This window comes from the organism of the source record quoted next, unplaced genomic scaffold, assembly GCF_019419815.1.
Source record: "Pyrus x bretschneideri cultivar Hongxiangsu unplaced genomic scaffold, Pyrus_bretschneideri_v1 Contig11, whole genome shotgun sequence".
NCBI lineage: Eukaryota > Viridiplantae > Streptophyta > Magnoliopsida > Rosales > Rosaceae > Pyrus > Pyrus x bretschneideri.
The window spans coordinates 4,099,345-4,115,000 of record NW_025999402.1 but is presented as its reverse complement, the minus strand read 5'-3'; the positions used below and the strand labels follow the sequence as shown (position 1 = coordinate 4,115,000).

The following is a 15,656-nucleotide window of genomic DNA, read 5'->3' as shown; positions in this document are numbered from 1 at the left end:
TATCGTTCCTCTTCGAAAAGAGTGTAACAAAAGTGTCCCATGCTTCCTTTGGCGTTCTAGCATCCCGAATGTGCTCCAACATTTCTTCTTCTATTGTGGTCTTTAAAGCAAACATTGATTTGCCTGCTTTAATTTTCCACTTCCGCAAGACGCCGTTAGCATCTTCCGCTGCCGGTTGTGTAGCTTCACTACCACCGACAACCTCCCACAAGTCTTGACCTTGAAGGTAAGACTCTATACACGTTGCCCACGTGTTATAGTTTTGGTTGTTGAGCTTCTTGATTCCTCCAACAACTTGAAGATCACCCATCGTATCGGCAAGACTTTGACTATACCGAGCAAACTTGAGTGACTACTGTGCAGAGTAATACACTACTCTCGACACAAAGAAGCTCCCTCTCAAGGTTTGTGATAACCCCAGCAATAATCTCAAGAAACCTTTTCTGATGTGGAAGATCAGTCAAAACTGCAACCACAGAGCATACTCGGAATTCCAAGAGACTTTACAACCAATGCTCTACCAAGACCGATCCCTGACCGACTTGGCTCTGATACCAATTGTTGAATAAGAAGAGTATCCAAGATAACTCTAATGATCCCAAGAAGAAGAAAATAGAACACACTCTTAAAGAAAGCTCACAAAACAAACTAGTTAGCAAAGCTTTTCTTATTTAGCTCTAGGCTTTGTTTTTCTTTGGATGATTTACAATGCTTGAGAACTTGGGTATTTATAGCAAACCAAATGAATAAACTAAGATTATTTATTACCACACAAAACACATTAATTGCACCTAATTTATTTTTATTCAACCATGCCTAACATTGCCTAATTTTCCTTACCTAACTTTGACATTGATTTTCAACATCTTTGACATTGATTTTCAACACACCACCTCCATAGGATGACAAGGAGGATGTTCTACAAGGGGCCTAACTCCTTGCGGAACGGTAGGTTGCTTTGGCAGTCATAGTCCGGCTTATGAATCATGATGTGTAGTTCTGGCTTGCTTAATCCTCTATGACTCTATGATTCGAGTTCAAGTTTTTTTTTTTCTGTTATGATTATAATTAGATTCTGAATCTTTGCATTTATCATCTGTGCATTTAAACAAATCTTGACCATTCATGTAATCTAATGGATGCCAATCCTCCCACGTCAAATTTGGAATAAATATCCCTTCGTACCATATCGTATCCTTCAAATGTCTTGTAGTCATTTTCGTTATCAATATATCATCATTTTCTCACGTAACAAGTTGTACCACAATATTATGCTGACATGGATAATGACAAATTAATAAGACAACGACAACTAACCATTGTTGGAGTTGGTACAGTCAAACCATTAACTAATGAAACTTAAAACCTAGAACCCACCTACCTTATGCTAATAAGTAACTTGATCAATTTAAATAGGGTTAGTGGAAGCCAAAAAATAGATGAATTGATGTATTTATGCGTTACCAGTGCGTTTCTTGTTTAATTAAGTTTGAGTGGCTCCTTGATCATTGCTTAAATAAAGGAAAATTACACTGTATGTGAGGCAAAACAAACAAAATATACATTCCATACCGGAAAATTGGTCTTAATCTTTATTAATACTAGTCTTAATTAATGACTGAGTACTTTTTTTCAATTTTTTGTCAAAAGAACTTTCATAACATTAAAAAACTAGTACAAGGCCCAAAAAAAACCTGATAAACAAACAAAAGATAAGGTAAAAGGCCCAAACAAAATGAGGGCTGCAACCCAAGAAACAACGGAAAACCCTCACAAACTTAGGTTAGAAGGCTGGAAAAACAAACAACCAAAAAACTCTAATCTCAAGGTACATAAACCAGACCACTGTCGTTGTCACATGCTCGGTGGAAGCCAAATTTCGAACCAAAAAAGTAGACACCATATCCAAGTCCCCTTCACGATGAGGATCCGGCATGCCGGTTGGGGAAGGGGAAGTGAGAGAGGATAGTAGATTTGGAATCCAATAGAAATCGGAGCCCACCTATTCGAGTACAGGTTAGATGGGGATGAAGTGTCACAACTAAGGAGGAGGGATGAAAGAAAATTAAAAGACAGAAAGCAGTAAAAGTAGGCAAAAGACGCTGGATAAGGGGCATGAAGCCCAAATCCGAAACAAGCTCAGGAGATAGTTGAGACCTGACTTAGGGAAAACTAAGAAAAACTCATGGAGAAGCCAAAAAAAAAGAGATTGGAAAGGCGAGAGGAAGAAGAGATGGATGGAGGGAGGGGGATGGGGTAGAGGAAGTGAGAGGGGTGTAAAAAGATGGAAAAGGCAAAGGAGGGAAGGAGAAGGGAAGGAGTAGCGAGCTGCTGCCTATCCTGAACAAGAGCAAAGGACGGCGGTTGAAACTTCAAGCTGGAGATGAAGCTCTGGATCTGGACTTCCAGATAGAGAAACAAGGAGAGAGACAGAGAAAACATGTTGCAAGGGGGCATCACATAACAAATACAATTTAAATCTCCTAATGACTAAGTACTTAATTGACCTTTTAAGTTATGACACCACTAACTGAGCTTTGTAGTGAAAGAGCTCTTAAGTTCGACTTCCCGATTAAAAAAATATAGATTCTCAAGAAGAACCTTTGATTACACCCAAAGGAGTTCCATTCAACCAATATCACTAGGTAATACTAATGATGTATAACCTTCTTTACAAATATTTCAACATATCATGTGATTTTCAGAAGGCCCACAAAGACGCGAAGCTACAGGATCCTTCTTCCACCTCTCCTCAGGGAGAGACTTATCTATAACCGGAATGTCACTGCACCGGTATCTGAAACTTAATCCATGACTGTCATACGAAAAAGTTAAAACACATTAGAGTGCTTGATATGTGCTGTACAATCCTACGCGTTTAATGCATCATCAAAACTTTTCTTGTTTGAGTTTCTATTTATCTCAGCAAACCATCATCAACACCAAATCTTATTAGCTTATAGCTCATTGACTGTACAAGACATTTGATTCTTAAATACATTAATTGGACACGTCAAATGAATAAATGATAATAATCCAAAAATGTACCAACTCCTAATTACTGCAATCCTTAATTTGTCATAGTTCTCCTTTCTTACCACAGTTTCAAGAGTTTGGGCTCTGCAATTAATTGCCTTATCTTTCCTTAATCTTCCTTTTTTAGCAGAGTTTCATCATCCTCAAGTAAGCAACATATGCTGATTCGACGATGCAACTCAATCAACTCAAATGACGAAATTTAAGAGCTGTCATACAAGTCATCTCTCAACACATTGAGAAGATACGCGACTGTCGCTTTCCCGCTTAAGGTGGCATGGCGATCATAGCCCACAGCAAACGAAAGAGGGTATTTTGGTCAGTCTAAGATTTAATGTAGAGAAACAGCTTGGTCCGGTGGTGGGTGGTACAGTGGTACTTGGAGGAGCTATATATATATATATATGCAGGCTTCCATGTGTATAGCTTCAGTGTGCTCTAACTGCTAATAAGCATTCAGTAATGGCTTCTCCTAAGCTCTTCTCCCTTCTCATTCTAACTTCTTTGCTCATCATTTGCGTGTCTTGTTCTTCTTTTGAAGATCAAGGCAGCAAAGTCCCACCTTCGCCAAAATCCCGAAAACTTACAGAAGCTCCTAGTGCTATTCCTACGCCTCCTACCAAAGCTAAGAAAGTTGACCTGACTCTGTATTACGAAACACTATGCCCATTCTGTGCACAGTTCATCGTAAATGGACTATCAAAGGTATTCAACACAGATCTCATCAACATTGTGAACTTCAGGCTAGTCCCATATGGAAATGCTCATATACAAGGACCTAACAGCACCATCGTTTGCCAGGTCAGATTTATGATTTCCCATCTTCATCATTTTTTTTTTTTAAATTGGCTTTTATCATTCTGTGTTTTTATCATCACCTGTGCTGAACGAATTTGTTGGTGCTGAACACTCTGCAGCACGGCCCGGATGAGTGCTACTTGAACAGCATAGAAGCCTGTGCTATCAACAGCTACCCAGATGTGGTATGGCCATCTTCTTTTCCTCAACATCTAGGAAAATAATAAATATATACTTACACATATGACAAAATCATAAGTTTTCACAGTTTTCTTTCCATTACAACCTAAAACGATATGAATCTTGTCCAGGAGATGTTTGCAGATTTCCACAGACCTTACAGAAAAAAACAATGAAAGATGAATGATACGAATAGGATTACTTACAGAGTTTTCACTTGATCTTCATCATCACTTTAACTCTGATGCAGACACAGCATTTCAAATTCATTCATTGCATTGAGAACCAAACTATTCAAGGAAAGCAGTCGAAAGATGAATGGAAATCTTGTTCTCAAGAACTAGGGATGGATCCAAAACCTGTCCAAGATTGCTACGACAGCGGGTTAGAGAAAAAGGTTCCCACTAATTTGTTAAACAGCATTTTGTTGAAACTCATGTATACAAATCCAAACAATTTTCATTCAACAAACAAAATGATTATAATTTGGCATGCAGCTTATACTACAATATGCAAACGAGACAGCGCATCTTGATCCGGTTCACAACTATGTGCCATGGGTTCTTGTCAATAATGGACCACTCTATGAAGTAAATTCCATCTCTCTCTCTCTCTCTCTCACACACACACACACACACACAAAATGCGCCTGCAAGCACACATACAATACTGAACTCTTCATATCTGGTTGTAGTCCTACCAAAACTTTGTACCCATTGTCTGTGCGGCTTACGAAGGAAGTCCAAAACCAGAGGCTTGCAAACCACTTCCGCCCAATATCAACTCAACTGATAAGGAAAACTCTACTAGACAAAGGTGCTACATGGGTGAAGAACACCAGGAACAGCTAAAACTTCGTAGATGAAGGCGGAAACTTCAGTGTGATTCACATACATGGTTCTGCAATATCTTTTGCTCTGTGCAGCATTATCATTATGAATAATTGACCAGCGTTATATGTATTGTATCTTGGTTCAATAGTTATGAATGAAACTGAATTTCAAATATATGACTTTCTAATACGCCCTTCAAACTTACGCTACAACAAAATAGACAGTAAAACACAAGTACACAACCAATATGTTTCCAAGCAGCAGCAACACCATCCCCGATAATCAACTTTGAAAGGTGCTTTACAATATGTCATCATAAGTTACAAACCTCCCAAAGATCACTTCTCAAAAACACAATATCAAGCTGTAGGACAACATAAAAGAAGCAAACAAACATGGAAAATATTATATTATACAAGCCGTCTGAAGGGAAAATGTTCAAGATATATCATGAAGATATCATCTTCCAAATGCTATCACATGTTTCAGAGGCAGTCATCTTTGTTGGATCAAATTCAAACTTCTGAACAATTTTCTTATTGCTATCCACAATATCTGTAATTTTAGACTTAAGGAAAACAAGGTGATTACAGCTGTATCATACTTTAAATAACATTGCACGAAAGAAAAAAAAAAAAAATGAACGAACAAATAAATGAAGGAATATGCATGTCCAAGTAATAGGTAAGTTTCAGCAGTAGGATACAACCCATATCACGCGACTTATTTTCCAGGTTTGGTATAATGTTTGTGACAGAAGCATACATGGAGAGCTTCCTCCTGTAGATAAGAGAAAATATTTTATTGACTAGAATTGAATTGTCAGTCTGTCAAGAGAGACAGAGAAAAATAAGACCAAAACAATCCGTCTCATGACCGGTACAACTACAGCAACCACTACTATGATGAATGCATAGACTTTTATCAGTATTTTTTAGAACCTAAGAAATATAAGAACACTGAGAACAGAAGAGAAAGAATCGCCACAATGTTAGCATCACACTTCTAAATACTTACTGTTCCCTGAACTCATCTTGCTCGTGTCTCTTCAAGTTTCGCTTTTTCTCCTGAACAGAAATCCTCTGGCGTTCAAACTCACTAATCTCGTTGCCTAGAACTGTGTTGAAGCAAAAGAGAGCCAAATCAGCAACCATTGCTAGTCAACCTAAAATAAAAAATCTGAAAGCCAACACAACTAAATGTATACTTATCTAATCTCCTCCATAAGCGAACTTTCTATTTCAGCATCCCCATCAAACTCTCTCTGAAGACGGTCTAACTCTTCATCAGCAACAACCTCCAATTTTGCTGCCTCGGTTTTCTGCTTGCATTCATCTGTCTTTATCTCATAGTCTGCTTCATATAAGAACTCATCAATCAATGCACGTATCGACATACAACACCAGCCAAATATCTTCTTTACGAGAAACATTTATGCAAGGGAAATACGAAATCAACCAGAAAAAAAAAAACCAAATTGAACCTAACCCCTCTCTCCCCCCTTTTTTTTTCTTACGAAAACATTTTCCCGGAAAATGGTTTAGAACCCTACATTTTGAGGTGGAGCTCTCTACGGGTGTGCACAAAGTAAGTTTCTAAACTAAACAATCCCAGATTTACCTAAGGCGTAATTTAACTTGCTTGAAAGTGGAAAAAAGTATAAGCAACTGAAAATTTTCTGGGTCAGAAACTTTCTCGGGAAACAAACAGAACCCAAGTGAGGAATCAAACCTCGAAGCGAGTTCTGGACTTCATTGAAATCGGAATTGCAGGAGGAGCGGAGGGCCTTGTAGTGCTGGAGACACCGCGCCAAGTTGGTGATGTCCCTCTGGTCCTTCAACACCTTCACCAGATCGTCGCTGTACGAAATCAGCTTCGAAATTCCAGAAGCTTCTCCCATTTCTCTGAGGAATCGGATTCGCTGCAACTGTCGGAGATTTTGGAAATTTTCAAATTAAAGAGAAATTGGTGGGAACGTATCTGTGTTGAATTTAGGGCTCGCCCGACGGTGAAAAATCCCCCTTTGCAAATTAACGAATAGTGGGACACACTGAGTTGGTATATTACTTATTTCTATTGCTCTGACACGGCTGTCGATATGTCCGAGTGGTTAAGGAGACAGACTCGAAATCTGTTGGGCTTTGCCTGCGCAGGTTCGAATCCTGCTGTCGACGCAATTTTTTTCATTATTTCTCTATCTATTCTACAACGCTCATTTCTTTTTACTGTATTCGATGGAAAATTGGAAAATTTGAGCTGTTGCTTTCATGTTTGCCATTCCAAAATTCCCTCAGATGGGATGGCTCAACTTGTTTTTTATTTATTTATGGTTTTTAAACATTTAAATTATTTTTAATATATTTTTTCACTTAATACATGTGGCGTCGTGCCATTGTTTTTATAAGAAAACATAACTAAATTTAATGATAAAAATGAAATTAATGAGTGACTCTAGAGATGGAAAATGAAATATATGAGTTTGAACCAGAAAAGACCAGATCAATTACTTAACAAAAACATAAGGAATCATTTGTGATAAAGTTACTTTAAACACGATCGGACATTTGTTCAATAAGAAAACATGAACGAAGTTGTATTGGATTAGGAGATGTGTTATAAAAATATGTTTGTAGTCTTTACAATATATAAATCATACAAAGTAGTTCGTCTATGGTCATGTTTCCTTGCGCGATGTCAAGAAAATAAATATTTTCTCTTATATGGGTTAGGGTGGATCAATTCAAACATGTTTTTTCTACTCAAATTTTGAGATGTTTATAAGTTTATCATCGATCTCTTATTAAGTTAACGTATTAAGTTAAAGTTAAAGTTACTTCGTAATACCCTAAGGGCGTGTTTGTTTGCCCTCTTTAGCTTTCATTGGACTACATTAGACTAAATGGTAGTGTAATCCTATGTTTGTTACACACGGGAACTAACTTTAATGACACTCGCTCCGACTAAACCGGACTACGAGCTTCGCTAGAGTGTCTTAGCGAGACCCCCAAAAAATCGGGCGGACTGCTAAGCCCAACTTTGCAACGCTTCACCCTCCCCGCTACGCCCCTCCAATATGTTCCTTCCTCGCCTCCTACAACCCTTTCAAACCCATATCCCGCAAAACTCTCCCAAAATTTGAACCCAGAAACCCAAACCAAATTCAACCCCCATCTCCCACCTTAGAGCCAATAACACATGCATCCCGCCCCCAACTTAAAATTCAACCCCTATCTCACACACGGAGGCAAAGGAAAAACGAAGGGAACAACAAAGCAATGAGCAACCTGGTACAGAGAACAAGAAGGCGAAATAAGGGAGAAAAAGGGGAGACGGGAGGAAGACAGTGGCGGAGAAAATAATAGGAAAACATGATTCTAGAAAAGAACAAAAGAAAAAGTAGAAGTAATAATATAATATTAATAAATATAAATTAAATTAATAATAAAATATTAATAGGTACAAATTAAATAATATAATATTTAAATCATGTTTCTTAGTTCATCATTACACCAAACACTTCATTAAATCAGTCAAGCTTAGTTTATTCCAAGCTAGTTTAGCTTAGTTCCTGAAACTAGTGTAATCCGAAATAATTCGGTGAAACAAACGCACCCTAAAGTTTCAAATTTTAGAGCCCCATCAACATCAAAATAAGTTCGATTTGTGGATACCAAATATAAAATTAGATTGCTTAGCCCCTTCTCCAAGTTGTTGAATTCAAATCAATATAAATTGTTGGAGCTTCGGAAAATCTCTGAGCACCAAGAAAGAATAACAAAACAAAATCAAATTGGCAAACGCAAATCCCCTGTCGGTTCATTTAAATTCCAACGCCGACAATTTCACAAACATTTATCTGTTTGTTAACAAGAAAAAAAAACAATGACGCTATATTAATTAGAACAATGTTATTCGTACGTTTATTTTTAATTCACACGCGTTATTGTTAAATTTTTATTACTGATCTTTTTTAGTGCAGTCGGTTTAACGGTTGAAAATTGAAAGAGATGTGTAAAAAAGTAAAAATAAGTATACGGATATCATTACCCTACATATCCCAACAGTCGTGTTGGTATCCAGGATAACTAACCCAAAGTTTTAACACAATCCCTATTAGATTACACTAATCCCCGCTCCCAAACAAGCCCCGAAGGACATCTTTTCCCTTTACCCCAATCCAAGTCCACCTTTCTCGGCCCACCTCTTTCACTCTCTCTCTCTCTCCGTCTCTCTACAAAGAGAGATGAACCGGGACATCAGGACCATCGCATCTCTCTGCAGAAGCTGAAACAAAAAGAAACCATAACAAAAACCTGCAATCGACGCTTCCTCTCTCTCTCTCCAGATATTTTCACCGTCGCTTCTTCGCCACAGTTCGTCTCGGTATATCTTCTTTGCTTCACTCGCTTGATTTCCTCTTCGCTTTATCGCATCGAATCGATCTATGTATTTAGTTTTGGAATCGGTAGATTTTAGATCACTGTTTAGCTTTTTAGTTTCTGTTTGTTTCCCGAGAAAATTATACGAAAAGAAAATTTTGATTTTGTTTCCGGATTCTGTTGTTTGGAGAAATTTATATAGTGCGTTTAAACCGATCTTGTGATATTAGGGTTTAATTTTAGTTTAAGATGATATAGGATTTTTTTTATTGTTTAATTAATCGGAGACTGCGTTAGGTTTTTTGGATAGAGTGTGGAATCTGAGACTGATTACTGATAAAATGAGATTTTGGTGTTTCGGCAGTTCATCGCACTATATGCTTCCTAGAAAGAGAGAAGCAGTGGGCGGAGAGGTTGTAGTAAACGAAGCCACGGAATCTCCGATCAAGAAGCCTCGCGGAGCTGCGACTACTGACGATTCTAAGAGCAACGAAAACAAAAACACCACGACCTTTAACAAAAACAGCAACAGCAGTAGCAGCATCGAAGAATCTCCAATCATGGCATTGGGCAACGGGAGCTCGAACGATATCGATGAAGATCTCCACAGCCGGCAGTTGGCGGTGTATGGCAGGGAGACCATGCGCCGGCTCTTTGCCTCCAACATTCTCGTCTCGGGGATGCAGGGCTTGGGCGCTGAGATTGGTATGTGAAAAATGTTGGGTTTATTTGGATGATATGGAGATGTTTTATAGCTCTTGAGAACTTAATTTGTTCTAATAATAACTGAGAATAAGAAAGGGAAGGGTATAAATATTTTTTGTTTTAATGGACTTGCATTTCCATTTTTAAGTTAGACGTGCTTAACCTGATCATGCATGAGAAAACTGTGAAATGATTCCATTGATTCATTGTTGTGTATCCTATACTTATTAGGAGCTCGAAGAGAGCACCTTGCTAATTACTGCTAAGTTAGTTTCTCATAGAAATTACGGTGGTACGAATGTCCGGTAATTCTGTGGTTTATGCATTGAGATTCTTTTTTGCAGCAAAAAATCTTGTTCTTGCCGGTGTCAAGTCTGTGACTTTGCATGATGATGGAGTTGTTGAGTTGTGGGACTTGTCAAGCAACTTCTTCTTTTCTGAAGAGGATGTTGGAAAGAATCGGGCCCTTGCCTGTGTTCAAAAATTACAAGAACTAAACAACGCTGTTGTCATTTCGACCATAACAACTGAACTGAGCAAAGAGAAACTCTCTGATTTCCAGGTACTGCACCCTTTGTCTCTTTGTTACTTCTTTTGTTGTATGATGGCTTGATGTTGCTAACTTTTAACTTAGGGGTCTGTGGTTAAATCCAGTTTTGTATTAAATTTTTATAATCAAAGGAAACCAATATTCTTCATTATCATATTTTTTGCTTGCCTATGAAAAGCGGTATATGTTTGAGTATTTTATCTCTTTCTGTCAATGTTTCTTTGGAAATTCAAAGCCTTTCCAATTATTGGAGTCAGAATGGTGTTTCTGTTACTGCTTTTCCTGTGTTATTGCAGCATTGTCACTAACATATATTTTAGAGGCTTTTGGTGAAATTCAGTTTCTAATTATTATTCTTAAAATTAAGTGAATTAATGTTCTGGAAATCATATATTCTGATTGCATAAAAACACAAGGTGTATCCTAGACTATTTGCTCTTTTTAACAATGTCACTTTAGAAGTTTAAAACTTTTTCAGTTATCGTAGATTGAGTGGTTTTCTTCCTGTATAGTTGTGTTTTATCTACTAACAGACAATAATAGATGCACTTGATTTTACTTTTGGGAAGAGGTGCATTTGGCCAAACAAGCACTGATATTGTTGTTAAGCTGGATTCCGAGTGAATTTTCCTGTAAATTTTGGAGCTGTGTACTGTCCTTTTGTTTTATATACTTTAATTATTCAGCAGACAACTGTATTTTAGCTTTGTATTTGAATTTTCTGCAGGCTGTAGTTTTCACTGATATTAGCTTGGAGAAAGCAATTGAATTCGATGACTACTGCCATAATCATAACCCTCCCATCTCTTTTATAAAATCAGAAGTACGAGGCCTTTTTGGTAGCATATTTTGTGACTTTGGCCCTGAGTTCACTGTTCTTGATGTTGATGGTGAGGATCCGCATACAGGTATAATTGCATCAATTAGTAATGACAACCCTGGTCTCATAGCATGTGTTGATGATGAGAGGCTTGAGTTCCAGGATGGGGATTTAGTTGTGTTCACCGAAGTCCATGGAATGACTGAGTTGAACGATGGAAAGCCGAGGAAGGTTAAGAATGCAAGACCTTACTCATTCACAATTGAGGAGGACACTACCAATTATGCTGCATATGAGAAAGGGGGTATAGTCTCACAGGTGAAGCAACCCAAGGTGTTGAACTTTAAGCCTCTGCGAGAAGCACTCAAGGATCATGGTGACTTCCTTCTGAGTGACTTCTCCAAGTTTGATCGCCCACCTCTCCTACACTTGGCATTTCAGGCACTAGATAAGTTCATCTCAGAGTTGGGGCGTTTCCCTGTTGCTGGATCCGAGGATGATGCTACAAAATTCATATCTATGGTAACTAACATCAATGATAGCACAGCAGATGGTAAGCTTGAGGAGATTGACCACAAGGTTCTTCGTCATTTTGCATTTGGTGCTAGGGCTGTGCTAAATCCCATGGCTGCTATGTTTGGTGGTATTGTTGGACAAGAAGTTGTGAAGGCTTGCTCTGCTAAGTTCCATCCTCTTTTCCAGGTAATTACTTAAACCAACTTGAATTTTCTTTGCAAGAATGGTTGACACTGCTTTTTTGTTTTGAATCTTTAACTGACTCCACTAGGTTTACATTTGTATCATTATAAATTAACACTTGTTTTTGCTTGCCTCGTGGACAGTTTTTCTACTTCGATTCAGTTGAATCCCTTCCTTCAGAGACCTTGGATCCTAATGATTTGAAGCCTTTGAATAGCCGATATGATGCACAAATTTCAGTCTTTGGAGCCCAGCTCCAGAAAAAGCTGGAGGACGCAAAAGTGTTCACTGTTGGATCTGGAGCACTAGGATGTGAGTTTTTGAAGAATTTAGCATTGATGGGTGTCTCTTGTGGTAAAGAAGGGAAGTTAGCAATAACAGATGATGATGTTATTGAGAAGAGTAACCTTAGCAGGCAATTTCTCTTTAGAGATTGGAACATTGGGCAGGCTAAATCAACGGTAGCTGCCTCTGCTGCTACGTTGATAAATGGTCGTCTGAACATTGAAGCACTGCAGAATCGTGCAAGCCCAGATACTGAAAATGTGTTTGATGATACTTTTTGGGAGAATTTGGATGTTGTTATCAATGCTCTGGATAATGTGAATGCAAGGCTTTACATTGATCAGAGATGCTTGTACTTCCAGAAGCCACTTTTGGAGTCAGGAACTCTAGGTGCCAAGTGCAACACGCAGATGGTCATTCCTCACCTGACTGAAAATTATGGAGCATCGCGGGACCCACCTGAAAAGCAAGCACCCATGTGCACAGTTCATTCATTCCCTCACAACATTGACCACTGCTTGACATGGGCCCGGTCTGAGTTTGAGGGTCTACTTGAGAAGGTGCCAGCTGAAGTAAATGCCTACCTGAGTAATCCTAATGAATACATTGCTGCAATGAAAAATGCTGGTGATGCTCAGGCCAGGAACAACTTAGAAAGTGTCATTGAATGCCTTGACAAAGAGAGATGTGAGACATTCCAAGATTGCATAAGCTGGGCCCGTCTGAAGTACAGTTCTTGTTTATCATTTTTTCTTAAATTTTCATTTAATCATAATATTCTTTCCTGTATCTAATCAATTGTACTTAATGGAAACAGGTTTGAGGACTACTTTGCTAACCGTGTGAAGCAGTTAACTTATACTTTTCCTGAGGATGCTACAACCAGTAGCGGGACACCATTTTGGTCTGCCCCCAAACGTTTTCCACGCCCACTGCAGTTCTCAGTTGATGATCTCAGCCACCTCCAGTTTTTAATGGCAGCATCTATACTACGAGCAGAGACATTCAACATTCCAATTCCTGATTGGGTCAAGTCTCGTACAAAGTTTGCTGATGCTGTTAACAAAGTGATGGTACCAGATTTTCAGCCTAAGAAAGATGTGAAGATTGAGACTGATGAGAAAGCTACAACCGTCTTACCAGCATCGATTGATGATGCTGCGGTTATCAACGAGTTAGTCGTGAAGTTAGAAAGATGCAAGGAGCGGCTGCCACCAGGCTTCAAGATGAACCCGATTCAGTTTGAGAAGGTTTGTTTTTCAGCCTTTTCTCATTACGTAGAAATTGTGTAGACATTGTATTTATTTGTTCATCTCAATATGAGATAAGAGTGACTTCCTTATATCATAGCGTGTGTGAGGTAAAATGTTGGCGCCAGTGTTAGGGCAACCATAGTACATACTACATGTGCAAGAGTAAAGTTCTTTATTACAGCATGCTGATGCAGATAACAAGCAATGTATATGAAATTTGAATAAGGGTATTAGCATCTCCCAAACTTGTTAGGTCTTCTCCATGTTCTGTAGAAGTACTGAAGTACATAACAGTTAAATCTTGCGGAACTAATTATAGCTGCCCTAATAAGGAAATCAACTTAAATATCAACGAGGAGTTTGATAACTACGTAATTCAATAACTACTTAAATCATTTTTAGTTAGGTGTGCGTTTAGCATATTGTATGCAATGTTATTGATATTGGGGAGGGATTTGTTGCTTAGTGCTATATCCTCGGATAGGTTTTTGTTGTATGATGCTATTGTATCCATTTGAATTAGAGCCAAAAGTATGTGAAAGTTCAAAGTTTACAAGTGGCGACTTTCTTTTTTTTTTCTCGTTTTCCCGCAGAATCATGAATCCACAACTGACGTGGTGCTTTTATGATATGTTTTGATGCAGGATGATGATACAAACTATCATATGGACTTAATAGCTGGATTTGCAAATATGAGGGCAAGGAACTATGGCATCGGTGAAGTCGACAAACTGAAAGCCAAATTCATTGCAGGAAGAATCATTCCTGCAATTGCAACATCTACTGCTCTGGCAACTGGCCTCGTCTGCTTGGAGCTGTACAAGGTTCTGGATGGAGGGCACAAGGTTGAGGACTACCGAAACACCTTTGCCAATCTCTCCCTTCCTCTGTTCTCCATGGCTGAGCCAGTCCCTCCTAAAGTCATCAAGCACCAAGATATGAAGTGGACAGTATGGGACAGGTGGATTATAAGGGACAACCCAACTTTAAAGCAGCTCCTCAAGTGGCTCGAAGACCAGGGCTTAAACGCGTACAGCATCTCCTATGGAAGTTGCCTGCTCTTTAACAGCATGTTCCCGAAGCACAAGGAGCGCATGGACAGGACCATGGTGGATTTGGCTACGAGTATTGCGAAGGCAGAACTGCCTGCTAATCGGAAGCACTTTGACGTGGTGGTGGCTTGCGAAGATGAAGAAGAGAACGATATTGATATCCCGCAAATCTCCATTTACTTCAAGTAGGCATTTCGGTTGATGAGCTTATCCAGCAAAACCGGAATGCGATGTGTAGGACGTGAACGGAGTTTTATATGTCCTCAAATATATGTTCAGACTTTAGAGTAGCACCGACCGATTGTCCGAACTTGCCGATTTCAGGTCTATCTGGTTGTACGTTCAAATGTTTGGTTGTTTATTTCTGCCAATAATGTTATAAAAACATGGTGAAATTTGTATTTTTACCTTTTCAGTTGAAGTTTTCTGCTGATTTATGGTTGGTAGTTGATTTTTTATTGCCTTTCTTTCCTTTCCTTTCTTTTTAGTTATATCTCTTTTATTGTAAAAAATATCATTTTTTTTTTCACAAACGATAACGTTAGTGGGTTAAATTATTAGAAGTTATGGAAGGAGAAGGATCAGTGAGAATTGAGCTTGCACTAGGATGTGTATGTATTATTGTTTTTCACTATTGAGTCAAAACGCCATAAAAAGGAGGTGATGCAACGCAAGGACTTCTCAGGATGTCACTTATCCTAGTACCAGTCTCGCTTACCTCTTGCTTTTGCACTTGTGTAAAGTGTCCTAGGTGTTCTGGACTCGATTTCTGTGTACCGTTACAAGCCTGTATAGGCTTCTGTCGAACCAAGGACGAGTTTAGAATGTGAACTTTCTTTATGGCTGAATTCACAATACACAAGTGGTAAAATTTAGGTTATGTCATCGCTTTTGAAAGCTTCAATTTGTTATTAACTTGGCGTGCCTGACTTCAAAGGATATTGACCCCTCCCGGGTCAGGCCAGCCGGTAGGAGAGGGAAGGCGCAGTCGCGACAGTGGAGGGCTCGCTATGTAAGACATCCTTTTGGGAGTTCAAGCACCATCACTCTTCAACCAAAAATATAG

At 38.7% G+C, this 15,656-nt stretch overlaps 3 protein-coding genes and 1 non-coding gene across 4 annotated transcripts; 3 read left to right on the top strand and 1 right to left on the bottom strand.

Annotated features, from left to right (window-relative positions):
• Positions 1-2,469: 2,469 nt before the first annotated feature.
• Positions 2,470-4,960, top strand: LOC103965111 (gamma-interferon-responsive lysosomal thiol protein). The gene is made up of 5 exons (XM_009378130.3): positions 2,470-3,837; positions 3,954-4,019; positions 4,265-4,411; positions 4,512-4,604; positions 4,709-4,960. The coding sequence occupies exons 1-5, from the start codon at positions 3,499-3,501 to the stop codon at positions 4,877-4,879; spliced, it is 816 nt and encodes a 271-aa protein (XP_009376405.2). The 5' UTR covers positions 2,470-3,498; the 3' UTR covers positions 4,880-4,960.
• A 135-nt stretch (positions 4,961-5,095) lies between these two features.
• LOC103965110 (kinetochore protein SPC24 homolog) lies at positions 5,096-6,869 on the bottom strand. The gene is made up of 5 exons (XM_009378129.3): positions 6,579-6,869; positions 6,059-6,200; positions 5,865-5,966; positions 5,554-5,627; positions 5,096-5,402 (listed from the first exon to the last, which is right to left on the bottom strand). The coding sequence occupies exons 1-5, from the start codon at positions 6,745-6,747 to the stop codon at positions 5,296-5,298; spliced, it is 594 nt and encodes a 197-aa protein (XP_009376404.1). The 5' UTR covers positions 6,748-6,869; the 3' UTR covers positions 5,096-5,295.
• A 70-nt stretch (positions 6,870-6,939) lies between these two features.
• Positions 6,940-7,021, top strand: TRNAS-CGA. Its single transcript has one exon. It is a non-coding gene; the product is annotated as a tRNA-Ser (tRNA).
• Positions 7,022-9,049: 2,028 nt separating this feature from the next.
• On the top strand, positions 9,050-15,005 carry LOC103965109 (ubiquitin-activating enzyme E1 2). The gene is made up of 7 exons (XM_009378127.3): positions 9,050-9,230; positions 9,591-9,931; positions 10,276-10,493; positions 11,209-12,003; positions 12,144-13,012; positions 13,103-13,535; positions 14,183-15,005. The coding sequence occupies exons 2-7, from the start codon at positions 9,604-9,606 to the stop codon at positions 14,777-14,779; spliced, it is 3,240 nt and encodes a 1,079-aa protein (XP_009376402.2). The 5' UTR covers positions 9,050-9,230; positions 9,591-9,603; the 3' UTR covers positions 14,780-15,005.
• Positions 15,006-15,656: the final 651 nt, after the last annotated feature.

What these genes read in the sequence shown, in the direction of transcription:
- LOC103965111 (XM_009378130.3), top strand. Translation starts at nt 3,499, where the DNA reads ATGGCTTCTCCTAAGCTCTTCTCCCTTCTCATTCTAACTTCTTTGCTC. An exon ending in ACAGCACCATCGTTTGCCAG is followed by an intron (nt 3,838 to 3,953) that starts GTCAGATTTATG and finishes AACACTCTGCAG; the next exon opens with CACGGCCCGGATGAGTGCTA. An exon ending in ATAATGGACCACTCTATGAA is followed by an intron (nt 4,605 to 4,708) that starts GTAAATTCCATC and finishes ATCTGGTTGTAG; the next exon opens with TCCTACCAAAACTTTGTACC.
- LOC103965110 (XM_009378129.3), bottom strand. Translation starts at nt 6,747, where the DNA reads ATGGGAGAAGCTTCTGGAATTTCGAAGCTGATTTCGTACAGCGACGAT. An exon ending in TCGCTTATGGAGGAGATTAG is followed by an intron (nt 5,967 to 6,058) that starts ATAAGTATACAT and finishes TTGCTTCAACAC; the next exon opens with AGTTCTAGGCAACGAGATTA. An exon ending in TAAGTCGCGTGATATGGGTT is followed by an intron (nt 5,403 to 5,553) that starts GTATCCTACTGC and finishes CTAAAATTACAG; the next exon opens with ATATTGTGGATAGCAATAAG.
- LOC103965109 (XM_009378127.3), top strand. Translation starts at nt 9,604, where the DNA reads ATGCTTCCTAGAAAGAGAGAAGCAGTGGGCGGAGAGGTTGTAGTAAAC. An exon ending in GGGCTTGGGCGCTGAGATTG is followed by an intron (nt 9,932 to 10,275) that starts GTATGTGAAAAA and finishes TCTTTTTTGCAG; the next exon opens with CAAAAAATCTTGTTCTTGCC. An exon ending in ATAAGCTGGGCCCGTCTGAA is followed by an intron (nt 13,013 to 13,102) that starts GTACAGTTCTTG and finishes TAATGGAAACAG; the next exon opens with GTTTGAGGACTACTTTGCTA.